The sequence below is a fragment of the Gopherus evgoodei genome, chromosome 11 (genome assembly GCF_007399415.2).
Source record: "Gopherus evgoodei ecotype Sinaloan lineage chromosome 11, rGopEvg1_v1.p, whole genome shotgun sequence".
NCBI classification, from domain to species: Eukaryota; Metazoa; Chordata; order Testudines; family Testudinidae; genus Gopherus; species Gopherus evgoodei.
The window spans coordinates 15,543,846-15,557,801 of NC_044332.1; the positions used below are offsets into that span (position 1 = coordinate 15,543,846).

The window sequence follows — 13,956 nt, forward strand, 5'->3', positions numbered from 1 at the left end:
GACTGGAGGCTTTTATAATGCTGCCTCCTGATGGAGCTACACAGTACAGTTGTGGTACTTTATCCTGTTGCATCTTGATTTACCAAACCATGACTATCTCAAACTCCTATTTACTGAACTACTAGCAAAGCCTCTCGTAAAGTGGTGGTGATATCCGGGGCCCACTGAAATCAATGCCAAACTTCCTATTTATTAGAGTGACAGAATTTCACCCTAGACATCTTCAGGTTTCAACGCTTTGGAACTTTGGAATTCTGTAGGACAGAAATATGAAGACTTGCAGTTTACAAATACTGTACCTGATAATCGAAACCTAAGTGATGTTCCCTACACAGTTTGGGTAATGCAAATTCTATTGAATTTCTTTCCTTGACTGAGTCTTTTACACATCTGCATGTAGTGGGAATTTCTTTCCTTTACCAGACTGAATGAAAGTGATTTATTCTGAAACAGACTTTTTCAGCTGAAAACACAAAGCTCAATAATTTAAATTGAATCATGTTTTAAACCTAAACCACCTACTGTAATCTCGAAAAGTCAGTCTACACACTTGAGAGAATAGGTTGGATCACCCCAAAGAGGAAAGTTCTGAGAAGTTCAGCATCCTCTTATCCCTTCTAAGGGATTTCTGCAGATTTCCAGATGAATATTTGCCATCTAGATTGCTCTGCGTTGATACATTCATTTCATATACTGCATTTAGGCTCTGACCTTTCGGAATTCTTATTTTTATCAAGTACAAGAACATCTGTGGTAGTGGTCAGGTTATGGGTTAGTAGATTTGTTCTAGAATGCCTTCAGTGTAGCCTGAACATTATGAGAATATAGCTATTAAGAGTGAAATTGTCAACAGTGGTGCTGGGCATTAACTGTAATTGTGAAATCAGTGTTAAAACTTCCATTGAAGTCAATGGAAATACAGTAAGTCCAAAACTGAGTACTTTTGAAAACGTCATTCTAAAAAGTCACTCTGCGTTGGTCTATCTGTTAAATGTACAAAAAAAATTAGTTCTATTGTCTTGTAGTTAACATGCAGCTATTATCATAAAGCTAATGACTCTTCTGTATTATTAATTGTTATACAGCATAACTCTAGACGGAGACTGAGAAGTGAGAGCTCCTATGATATAGACAACATTGTTATTCCTATGTCACTGGTTGCTCCCTCTAAACTGGAGAAGCTGCAATACAAAGAAATCCTTACTCCAAGGTATGCTCATTTCCCCCTCTTTGCACCCCACTGATATTTTTTTCTGTTTTCATAAACGTTTCACCTTTTCCAACCTGATGCATGAAAGACCCCCCAGCAATGGGGAAGATTGACTGACAATCCAGGGGAAATGGTCACACTGCAAAAAGAATGTCGTCTGATGGACAGAGTAAGCAGACTAAAAATAAAGAGGAATGTTTTTCTCTCATCTTAATTTTAGTACCCATTGCAGACACAAATGTGTGTTTTAAGAAGATTCCCTCTCCCTCTCCCTCTCCCTCTAAGTAGTTAGTTGGAGATTCTTCTTTTTTTTTTTTTTTGTTTTAGTTCAGCCAAAAAAAGCAACCTCCCAATAACATGCTATAATGGTATAATTCCCCACTCTGAACCTTAGCGTCCAAAAGATGGGGTACCAGCATGAATTCCTCTAAGCTCAATTACCAGCTTAGTACTTGTAGCGCTGCCACCAACCAGGAATTCCAGTGCCTGGTACACTCTGGTCCCCCCAAAACCTTGCCTGGAGACCCCCAAGACCCAGACCCTTTGGATCTTAACACAAGGAAAGTAAACCCTTTCCCTCACCGTTGCCTCTTCCAGGCTTCTCCTCCCTGGGTTACCCTGGAAGATCACTGTGATTCAAACTCCTTGAATCTAAAAACAGAGGAAAATTCACCTTCCCCCCTCCTTCTCTCTTTCTCTCCCAGACTCTCCCTGAGAGAGAAAGTAATCCTAACACAGAGAGAAAATTAACCTTTCTCTCCCCCTTCCCTCCTTTCTCCCCACCAATTCCCTGGTGAATCCAGACCCCGTCCCCTGGGGTCTCACACCAGAATAAAAAAAAAAAAAATCAGGTTAAACAAGAAAATCTTTTAATTAAAGAAAGAAAAACAGTAAAAATTACCTTTGTAAATTTAAGATGGAATATGTTACAGGGTCTTTCAGCTATAGACACTGGGAATACCCTCCCAGCCTAAGTATACAAGTACAAATTAAAATCCTTTCAGCAAAATACAAATTTGAACTCCTTCCAGCCAAATACACATTTGCAAATAAAGAAAACAAACATAAGCCTAACTCGCTTTATCTACCTAGTACTCACTATTCTGAGCTATTAAGAGCCTGTATCGGAGAGATTGGAGAGAAACCTGGTTGCACGTCTGGTCCCTCTGAGACCCCAGAGTGAACAACAACCAAAAACTAACAGCACACACAAAACTTTCCTCCCTCAAGATTTGAAAGTATCCTGTCCCCTGATTGGTCCTCTGGTCAGGTGACAGCCAGGCTCACTGATTTTGTTAACCCTTTACAGGCAAAAGAGATATGAAGTACTTCTGTTCTATTAACTCTTACTTATCTGTTTATGACACATGCCTGTACATATTTTTTTTAAATTCTGATTTTATTAATTGAATTTTACTTTTTCATGTAGGATAACCCCATTATTTCTGATATCTGGTTCTCTAAACTTGTTTAGAAAACACAGATCCTTTTGATTCTTGGAACAGCTTAAACAAGTTTTTGTTAAATGACTTACTCATTATTTAGTTTAAACTAGCAAAGCCTAGTTCTTTTATCTGCAAATCTCTGACTTGTGTTTCAGGTTTTGGCTGGCTTTATTTAAAGGCTTAAAATAATATTAACAGGACAGTGTTGAGCTCAGATTCTGTATTTTTTTTAAAAGAAAGGTTTTCTAGAGCCTAATGTTAGAAGACACGTTTTCATGATTTGTATTTAAATTAAAATCATTTTACTTAAATATTGACATTCCCTACAAAAATTGCAGCATAAATACTGCAGTTTTGTGCTATTTAATGAGAACAGGATAATCTCATTCCACTGCTGAAGTGATAAAACATTCAATTTGGCTAATCCTGTATTATCTACCCTTCTCCGATTTGTAGCTGGAGAGTTGTTGAACTTCATCCTCTGGGGCGATCTCATGTAGAAGAAGAGGAGGTAAGCTACATTTTAATGAAACCAGGAGTTTAATACATGGTTTATCAATGTATGTTTTCGGTAGTCACTGGCTTCATGAAAACCCCTGGTAAGTTTGAAGTTGTAAAAATAAGATGATTGTACTAACTATGAATGTAAAAACATTGTGTGAACACATGTGTTTTATATACTTATTTTGTCAGATGTCTCTTCTCCCATCCTACCAACCTCTTAGGCCGGGGCTACACTAGCGGGGGGGTTTGAACTAACATATGCGTAGCTGCACTACCCTATTTGCGTAGCTGAAGTCGAAGTATTTTAGTTTGACGTACCTGGCCGTCCTCATGGCAGCAAGTCAACTGCCATGGCTCTCCTGTCGACTCCGCTTACTCCTCCTGCCGAGGTGGAGTATGGGCGTCGATTAGTGGATTGATTTATCGCATCCAGATGAGACACGATAAATTGATCCCTGATACATCGAACACGACCCGCTGATCCAGCAGGTAGTATAGACGAACCCTTAGTGGCAGCACTAATGGGCGATGGCAAGATGAATCGCCATTAGGAAGCAAGGAGATGAAAGAATTGGGAGTCAGTGCTAGTATATAAGCAGCAGCCTGCCCACATCCTAGAAGCAGGAAGCATGGGCCTCTAGCTGCTTGCACCCTGATTTTTTTTTCTTTTCCTTTTAGCCTTAAGATTAAAAGGAAAAGAAGAAGAATAGGTTATGAAAGAACACACAGAAAACCTTAGTTGCCTCAACTCTCTATCTCAGAACCTGCACCTTTTTAGGCAAGGCTCTAGCACCCTGGGGACCAGCCAGTGATTCAGCAGCAAGCCCCTTCTACCAAACTTCTTCCCCAGTCACTGCCATTCTCTGTCTGAGGACTGGGACACTGGAGATCCAGTGGGAAACCCTCTTCAGGGAGTGGGTAATCAGGGAGATCTCCAGGTTTGCTAGCAGCCCCTCTTCCTCTGCATTGTCTACGAGCAGCACCAGAAAGCCAACTCCTTGGGCTTGTAGCAGCTTAGCAGGTATTTTTGTCTTTTTTTTGTGGGGGCCACTAGGTTTTTTTTCAGCCCCATCTCTGTTCTCCTACTCCTCGCCTTGTAGTTTGCTTTTCCATTGGTGGGAGGGATCCACTTCTCCTTCCAACTTCCTGTCTGAAGCAGTGCAGCCTGCAGCACTCTCCTCGGCAAACCATGAACAATTTCTTCACCACCCGCTATTGTTCTTTCAGGAGCATGGGTCAGCCAGCCTTTTTCATGGCATCCCCCTGGGCTTATTGCTCTGGGGAGCTTTCTTTCCTTCGAGAAGGCATGCAGGGCATTTCCCAGATCCAGTGTGAACAGACCAGATCAGATCCATTCTCCAGTCTGTGGTTCCTCCTCCTCTCCATGTTTCTGTTACTGTTTCCCCTGACCTGGGTCAACTGCCTAGTAAGAAACCTGCCATTTTTGCTACCTTCCCAAAATCTTTAGCGGTATCTGATTTCTCTCTCTTATCGCTGACCTGTTCCACTTGCCTGACCCCTACTTGGACTAACAGTAAACACAGCAGTTCCAAGATCAGCATCCAGACCTTGATCCCAAACAAAGATATTGCTGCCCTCCTGGATGAGAATATCCTTCCTAGAGCCCCTTACTCTGAGGGGCCTTTCTGTGTGGGGGTTAGTGCTCCAATAAACTAGCCAAGGAGTAAACTTTTCAAAAAGGTTCTCTCTCCCCTTGACACTGAAGAAGTAATATGTTGCCATGCAGCAATCCTAGAGGTTATTCTGAGGAGTGGGATCAGGTAAACAAATGATCTCCTGGCTCCAGAAAACACTCCAGGTCACAAAGGATAAAAGATTTCTTCTTCCCAAGGTAGATGCCACCTCTTATCTGGTGAGATTCTTAGTTTTCTTACAGATTCTACCTAGGCTGCCTTCTTCCTGTTTAATGCTGCCTTTGACAGACTCATAGATTTAGAAGGTTGCATTGAGTACATCACAGACCTTTCCTACAAGGGTATTAAGCTGTTTAGGTACCCTTACCTGGCTGTTCTCCAAAGGAGCACTTCTTGCTTGTTTCCTTAATGTGGGGTTTTGAAATTAATGTTGTCTAAGTTGAAGGCTGTAGCCAAACATATTTGTAATCAATTCTAGCAGTTTATTTAGTAATTGTTGTTTGTTTCCGTAGAGACACATAACATTAATTAAAGTATCAGTGTGGTGGGGATGAGTTCATAAACAACTTTTTAAGGTTGGAAGATTCTTTTTAAAGTTTCTCAGGAAGTTCTTTTCATTCATATTCTCACATGGCATCTGGTTAAGCAGAGTGGAAGCTTGACCAGATGCTGTGGAAGGATCCAAACCTAGGTTTAGTTAAAACTTTTTCCTCAGACCAATCATTAGACATCCTTAATGGTGGACATACCTATTCATTTTATTTGTATGGGGGGTGCCGAGGGGGAATTGGGTTTTTCAAGCGCTTGTTCCTGTCCGTTCCAATTAGGATGTGTGCGTGCGCACAGCAGCCAGAAGTTTTTTTTCCCATAGCAGCATCCATCAGATCAGCCTGGGTGCACCCTGGAGTCGCACCTTCATGGCGCTCAATATAGAGCCCTGCCACCCACCACCACCCCCTCAGTTCCTTCTTACCACCAGTGATGGTGGCTGAAATGCCCATAGCCCCTGCTTTAGCAAGCGCCTATCTCTGTGTTACCTGTTATCTATAGTTAGTGGTATTTGTTATACTTAATCTGCTGGGGGTGTTCTCCCCCCCCACTTCCAATACCCAGAGCCATGGTATGCTGCAGTCCCCGGGGTTCAAAAAGTGTGAGGTCTGCGCTAAGCACATGCTGCATGTTTAGGGTGCCTAGGTGAGGATCACCAAAAGGACTGTGGCAGAATTTGCCATGAGTTTTGCTGTTCCCTCTCTTTCAAAGTTCTGCTCGTGGAGGCAGCTCTTTGCCCCTATTCAGCCCTGGGGACCCTGCGCCCAGCACCACCTTCTCAGTGCAGAGTGCTCTGGCACCATCATCCAGGGAACCGGTGCCAAAAAATGACACTTCCTGAGATTCTCTGCACCGGCATGACTCCTCCCGTGTCCATTGGGCAGGTAGGCATCAGTCTCAATTGCTGGTGCCTCAGAAGAAAAGGAAGCCAGAGAGGGATCATTCTCCCCTGGCCAAATCTAAGAAGCCAGTGACTGAGAGACCCCAGTTGGGCTATAGCTCCACATCGCCGATGAGGGCCGTGTCGACTCCTGCCCCGGAAGGGCAATTGAGTCCAGCCCCACCCCGCTCGCCAGACCTCAGGAGTCAGCAGCTGCAGCTCCCATCAACCCTGGAGGCGTTTAATGCAGATCAGGACTTGTTGCACCTCATGGTGCTGTTCTCACCTCTAGGGAGGGACTCATTGCCAGCGTTGACAGCACCAGTCCGCCATGCAGTACAGTTAGAGTGAAACTGGCTATGCTGTCCCGGCGCTTGCCTTCTCCACAATGCTCTGATACCAGTCATTCGGGAATGAGAGCCCAGTCGATCCCCTAGCTCCTGACGCTCAGTGCCACGCAGCGCGACTCCTCTGTGGTCTTCCTTTTCGGAGACCTCGGAGTCGGAGACCAACTCCTATCGCTCCAACACAAGTAGGAGCAGGAGGTCCAGGTCAAGGCAGGAGAGATGGACTCACCTGGCACCGTGGCCTCCGCAGTGGCAGAACTTGGAGGAGTGGCCCTTCCATCAGAGCCAGGGACGGAGCCAATGGTGACGCTCAGCAGCATCATCTGTAGCCTCGGCTACTTTTGTTCCAACCTCCCGCCCCTCAGGGACCTGCAATTTCCCAGGCACGGCAGCCAGCTATAGAGGTACCAGTGTACAGTGCACCAAGTACATCGACACGGTCAGCGGTGGCAGCGGCACCATCGGCAGCAACACCTGCAGTGCAGCCCCGGCATGGGTGTCCTCTGTCTCAGCACCTCAGGACACAGCACCATCCGGGTCGGCTTCAGCCTAGGAACCCCAGGTATCCTGGGGCCCCTTGGGCACCAAGGGGAAGGAACGGCCACCCTTTATGAAGGCTTCCTCCTCACCAGATGAGGCACTGGTTGGCACCGCTATAGCTTCAGCTCTGGAGGACCACAGGGTGTTGCAGCAGTTGCTGCGGCATTCAGGTGGAGCAGGTAATTGAGGACACGGATCTCATAGTGCACATCCTTGTGCCCTCCCAACCCACACTCATTGCCCTACCTCTTATCAAAATTATATCTGCGACAGCCAAAACTTTGGCAGACCCCAGCCTTGTTGGCCCCCCCACAACTAAGATGTTACTTTGTGCCATTTAAGGGTTGTGAGCATCTATACTTGCAGCCACTGAGCAGTAAGGTTACCAGGGACCCTCCTCTAAGAACAAGGAGGCGAAAAGAGTAGACTTTTTCGGTAGAAGGGTATAGGCTCTGGGCAGCTCCGCATTTCAAACCAGCAGGCCATTGTTAGCAGGTACTGCTATAATACATGTGAAGCAATGGCAAAATTTGCAGAGCTGCGGCCCCAAGACTCCCATGCCAAGTTCTTGGCCTTGGTCAAGGAGGGCAAGCTCATCTCCTGAGCTTCTTTTCAGGTGGCGCATGACAGAGCTGATGCAGCCTCCAGGGTGATGGCTACAGGGGTGGCCATGAGAAGGGGCTCTTGGCTGCAAGTTTCAGATCTGCCATACAAGGTCCAGCGGACCATTCGGGATCTCCTCTTTGAGGGTGTGACTCTTGTTTTCCAAAAAGACAGATAAAAGGCTTCATAGCCTAAAAGATTCAAGAGCCACCCTCAAATGGGCGGGCCTCCATGATCCCACAACCTCCTCTGCGGTTCTACCAACAACAGAACCAACAGCACAGTTCCTGAAGGAGGAATTGGAGCAGTAGGAAGAGGCTACACCTGTCTTCAGGCCAGAGCTCTGGCCAATCCAAGCCACCTCCCAGTTCCAAACCGGCCTTTTGAAGGTGCGGTCGAGAATGGCACACCAGAACAAGAACTGGATCTACTCCACCTTACCTTTTCGTCCCGACTATCCCCTTTCTACCGTGCATGATCCCGTATCACTTGGGACTGCTGGGTGCACTGTACGGTAGAGAGGGGATACTCCATCCAATTCTGTGCTCTCCTGCCCTTCTATCCCTCTTCAGGTACCCCTCTCATGGGCAACTCCTTATACTGGAGGTGCATTCACTCCTTTCGCTAGGGGCAGTGGAAGAGGTTCCTTAGGAGCAGAAGGGCAAGGGTTTCCTATTCCCACTATTTCCTAATACCGAAAGCCAAAGGCAGGCTCAGGCCCATCCTAGACCTGCAAGAACTCAACAAGTTCGTGAAGAAGCTCAAGTTCTGCATGGGTTTTTTGGGCCTTCATCATCCCTTCATTGGATCCAGGAGACTGGTATGCCGCCCTTGACTTGGATGCACATTTTCACATAGCAATAATTCCACACCACAAAAAATACCTCAGGTTTGTGGTGAAAAACAATCAATATCAGTTCAAAGTTCTCTGTTCAACGGCACCTCGCACGTTCACCAAGGGCATGGCAGTCGTGGCCATGTTCCTGCGCAGACGGCAGGTACAGGTGTTCCCGTGCCTCAACGACTGGCTCATCGGGGGCCGCTCCAGAGCTCAAGTGGAAGCACAGGTTGACTTCATAAGGGTGACATTTGATAACCTGGGCCTTCTTTTGAACCAGTGGAAATCAACGTTGTCTCCAGTTCAGTGGATAGAATTTACAGGGACAGTGCTGGACTCGACCCAGGCCAGGGCCTACCACTCAGAAGCGAGGTTCCAGGCCTCTGGCAATATCATTCGAGGTCTCAGGCAGTTCCCCACTAGCACAGCAAGGAATTGCCTGAAACCTCTAGGACACATGGCAGCCTGTACCTATGTGGTGCGCTTGGACTTCGGCATTTTCAGTCGTGGCTAGCATCAGGGTATCAGCCAGCCTGGGACAATTTGGACAAGGTTGTAACCCTGCCTCGCCAAGTTCTTGACTTCTTCCTGCGGTGGCTCAACCCACAGGTAGTATGTGCAGGGATTCCCTTCTCCAGCCCTCAGCCGTCTCTCTCCCTAATGACGGACGCATCAGCACTGGGCTGGGGAGCACATCCGGGAGACCCTAGAACTCAAGGCCTTTGGTCTCAGGCCAAGCTCGCTCTCCACATCAATGTCAGAGAGCTGAGAGTGGTGCGCTTGGCATGCCAGACTTTCCATATCCACTTATCAGCCAGCTTTGCAAGCATGTGCATTAGGGCCTGACCCAATGCCCAGTAAAGCTAATGGGAGTCTTTCCACTGAAGTCTGTGGACTTCGGATCAGGTTTTCGGTCCCCAGCAGCAGCACACAGTGAAGCTGTGGAGTGCTATGTTCAGATAGACTTATCACAGAATAATGCAGCTGCAATAGTTTGTGTTCACATCTAACAGTTACAAAGTCCCTCATCCATTTTGTAAAATCATGTATCTAACACTGTTGCAGCAGAAACCACATGGCTGTGTGCTGTCTGTTGTAGGGTATTACCATGGTCCAATGTGCTCTTTGGCAAAACTTAACCTAAAATCTGTGGTTAGTTCCCTCGGGCTTTGTCTACACTACACACCTTACAGCGGCACAGCTGTCCTGCTAAAGCTACACTGCTGTAAGGTCTCCCGTGTACCCGCTCTATGCCGGCAGGGAAGAGTTCTCCCGCCAGCATAATTAAACCACCCCTAACGAGTGTCTCCTGCCAACAGAATGCTGTTAACACTGGCTTGTCAGTGAAATTTTGTCAGGCAGGGAGGTTTTTTTTTCATACGCGACTGACAAACGTTTTACCGACAAAAGTGCTAGTGTCGACACAACCTCAGTTCCGTGGCATCTGACTGAAGGTTCTGCAGCACCTTCAGGCACACTTACAAAATGGAATATTGTATTGAATTAACAAGCAAAATGAATAGTGTCATTAATGTAACATCCATTGTTGTTTAAAAACAAGGTGTGGCCATAGCACCCTTCTGCTCTGACCATCCCGAGGTGCTCAAGTGAATTTTTGGGCCATTGGCAACAAAAGTACATTACAGCAGTCCTGAACCTGTTCTGAACTCTATGCCAGAGAGTGGGCCTTTGGAGAACTGGTCCTTGGGTGTCTTGAGGAGGGCAAAACACAGCTCCTTTGTGTGCATATCTTTGTTCTTCTCAGCTGTGACTGAGCAGCAACCTCAATTTTCAATGTTCTGTGGAAGAAGTAAGAGTCAGACTGTCTCAAAGTGCAGGGCAGATCTGGTGTCTGGATCTAGAGGGCTTCACTTAGCAGCCTGGGTCTTGTGCTTAACTGAGCAACCAGAATTCTCATGAGCTTGGATCTAAGTGTCTTACTGGAGTTCTGCAAATCATTCACTAAGAAATCTTTTGTGTTGAAATAGTGACTATTATCTGCTGGGTTTCTAGTAGGAATGTGGCATTTCACCTTTCCCCTGGGGCCTTTCATTTTAGAATGTTTTTTATTCTTAATGAGGTCATACTTACATTACTCCATGCTCAAAGCACATTGCTGCTTCCCACTCCTGCAGCATGAGTATTTTTTTTTTTCTTTCCATGCACCCTTCTGTGAAACATTAGCTTAGAGTTGTTGCATTCCTTTATAACCCTCTGGGCTTCTGGAACTTGCCAAGATATATTGGACCAGGGCCACCCAGAGCAGGGGGAGGCAAGTGGGGCAATTTGCCTCAGGCCTGGGCCCCACAGGGGCCCCCACGAGAATATAGTATTCTATAGTATTGCAACTCTTTTTTATGGAAGGAGCCTCCAAAGTTGCTTTGCCCCAGGCCCCCTGAATCCTCTGGGCGGCCCTATATTGGACTTCCTCTTCAAGCAATTTTAGTCTGTTCTAAACATCGTTTTTCTGGTTGCATATATGGTAACCATTGGTCTGAGCAAAATCTAAGCCCCTATGGCCCATCCTCCATTTAAACTATTTCACAAAGACAATGTTGTGTTGTATCTTCACCTCAACTTTTTGCTCCACTCCTCTACAAGCTTCATAGTATGCCTGCTTAGGTCAGACTTTAAAATTTGGATAGATCCAAGCCTTCTAGGAAATCATCTCAGCTGCTCATATTTGGTAAGACATCCAAGGCAGTCTCTGTTCAGAGACTGTTTAAATTGGATACATAGGATAGGCTAAACTTACAAGGCTATGAGTAAGCCGGAGTTCCAGTGCTGAGAGAATTAAGGGTTCTTTTGGTAGTGCTCTGTGTGCCTTTCCCTCTCCCCTTTGCCATGTCTCCCTAACAGATTTGTAAGTCTGCTGCACAAAGTTCAGCTTATCCAGCACTGTTCTTTCAAATGAGAAGCCCGACTGAAGGATGAAACGCTGTTTTCTCAGTCTTTTTTCAGCTAGGCACTTCCAAGCCCTTCTCCTGAACACTGCTGCTGTTCATTGTTCTCTGCCGAAGCAATTTTTGAAGAATGGAACTTGCTTATTAGTAACTAGAATTTTCCAAATGTATTGCCTCTGCATATCTACACATTGCACCTCATCCCCAGACTTCTGTTGAATCTTGGATGCTGAAGTAGAGAGGAACTCAGGCCAGCTGGAGACACCGGCTTTTTATAACCTTGAGTAGAATTCTTGGGGTCATGATTAATGCTCAACAGTTAACTTCATAAAATAGGCCGGGTACTTTTTTTAAGGATACTGTTACCTGAGGATCTACGTGCTTAACTCTTAAAACTTGATTCGCTTTGCTACTTTAGAACCAAAATGCAAAAGAATCTGACAGTTTACATCTCTGAAGGAAAATGTAGTTGCACTTAAGTGCTATAGTTTACTTCTGTGTCCTGTCCTGGAAGAGACAGAAGTGTGCATCCACAAATGTAGTACGTCTCCTGTTTGTTTGACTTACAAGTAAGTAACCTTCCTCCTACTTTTCAATCTAGTGTAGTCCTTGATTATTTCCGTGGGGTGAAAATAATTCTTACATCAACTTGAGATCCCCCCTTCCAAACATGTAAATTAGCAGGCTAAAAAGTTGTTGCATCATATAGCCGTACTTTTCTGTCATAGTTTAACATGAACACATACCGTTTACTATACCTTTGTACCCTCCAGTGCACATTCGATACTTTTTGTTGTGCATGTGACACAGACTCCCCACACGACTCTATATAAAACCATTGTTTTCATCTTTAGTGATGCTTGTAATCATGGCAGCAGCCATCTCTCATTTATAATTACAGATCGAAGATCTATCAGATGAAATTTTTTCTTCACGTCATGCAAAATATGAAGAGAGAGAGAAAGCAAGGTGGTCGTTGTGGGAACAGAGCCGATGGCCCAGGAGAAATAGCAGGCAGGTGTATTGTCATAAATGGAGGACTTTTACAGAATCGTTGGGATTTTCTGTTGGTAGCACAGCAACTTTTAGAAATCCTATCAATAGAGCGAAGCATCTTTGAAAATGAGGGTATTCTCCATCAAATAGTTTACCAGTATGGTATCATGCATATTTAATGTATTGTTCTGAAAGGAAAACTATATAGCTTTAAATCTTAGGAATTTAAAGAAAATCTAGGTTATGGGGTTTTGGTGAATAAAATCTTAACATTTTCTGAACCCATCCCACTTCTGCTGTTCGCTGCCGTGCTCAGTAATTATTGCCTTAGTCAAATGAATAGGGTGTCACTTCTCACTCAGTAATCTCTGATTTACGTGAAAGAATAAGGTGTCACTTCTCTGGATCTAAGAGAAAGTAATTGCATTCAGAGACCCACTTCAAGTAATGGATTCTGTTAAGTTTGTACTTTCAAAAAAAAGTCTAAATATTTTATACCAAGGTCAGCTTTGCTTTAGAGTTCAGTTTTCAGGTTTTCTTTACTACTAAGCATATAAATAAGAAGCCATTATTAAAAACTTAGAGTAGTGCCTTTTTCCTCTTTTAAAAAAAAATCTGAATTGTTTCCAGTCACTTGACAGGAGTTATTAAACAAAAGCTTATTTTTTAATTTTGTCTTGTACTAGATCTTATAGCAAAAATGCTGAAGGACAGCAGGGACAAGATCCAGTACTGAAAGAAAACCATCGTAACTCATGTGCCTCACTGCGTTGTGTTGCTGAAGCTGCTTCTGATCTTACTTCAGAAATCCACAGTTCTGTATGTTTAAGGGTCCCACAGTCTTCAAAGGAAAACCAAGAAGCAAAGGTATGATGTTTTTTAGTAAGTAAGGGTCTGATCCAGTGCCCAAAGTTTCCCTGACTTCAGTGGGTCTTGGATCAGGCTCTAAAATTGCAAATGTAAGTGCTCTCATCTCTAATTTTTGGATTGCATTTAGAGCTTCTGCAAATTACCAGATTGAGATCGCTTCCAAATGAAGTCCTCTATTTATCAACAGAATAGGGACAGCACAGGCAAAACTTTCACTACTGGGTCAAAATGTCTCAGCCTCAGAGATGAGAGAGTAGCAGGCTATTAATACATTCTGTAGCTTTTTTCAGAGGATGCCAACATGTGTTCCAAATAGTACGGATTGTGATGGTAATAGATGTTCTTAACAGTAGAAAATAGAGGATTCCTTTTTACATCCCTTGCCCCCTACATTGTAACTGCATTGTTTAACCTTGGAAACAATGTTGGGATATAACTTATTTAAAAGATCCTATACAAAATGAAGTTGTGTTGTATTAAGCCAAGCTACATTGAAAACTGGTACCCAGCAGAATGGTATTCTTCCCTGTAGCTGAAGAACCTTGCAAGCACTGTAAACAACAAGACTCATTTGTTACTTGATAACAGAATCTTTCTCCACATAGCTAAGCAGGAC

The 13,956-nt window shown here is 44.6% G+C and overlaps 1 protein-coding gene across 4 annotated transcripts in view; it reads left to right on the plus strand.

Annotated features, from left to right (window-relative positions):
- Positions 1-13,956, plus strand: part of KANSL1L (KAT8 regulatory NSL complex subunit 1 like) — a 108,029-nt gene that overhangs the window by 92,207 nt on the left and 1,866 nt on the right. For all 4 annotated transcript variants that reach the window (XR_004002650.1, XR_004002652.1, XR_004002651.1 and 1 more), the window contains exons 11-14: positions 1,086-1,210; positions 3,112-3,166; positions 12,376-12,488; positions 13,157-13,337. Coding sequence is in view for 1 of the 4 variants with exons in the window: in XM_030580476.1 (XP_030436336.1) it covers positions 1,086-1,210; positions 3,112-3,166; positions 12,376-12,488; positions 13,157-13,337 (474 nt within the window). In the remaining 3 variants the exon portion in view is untranslated. The remainder of the gene's footprint in view (positions 1-1,085; positions 1,211-3,111; positions 3,167-12,375; positions 12,489-13,156; positions 13,338-13,956) is intronic.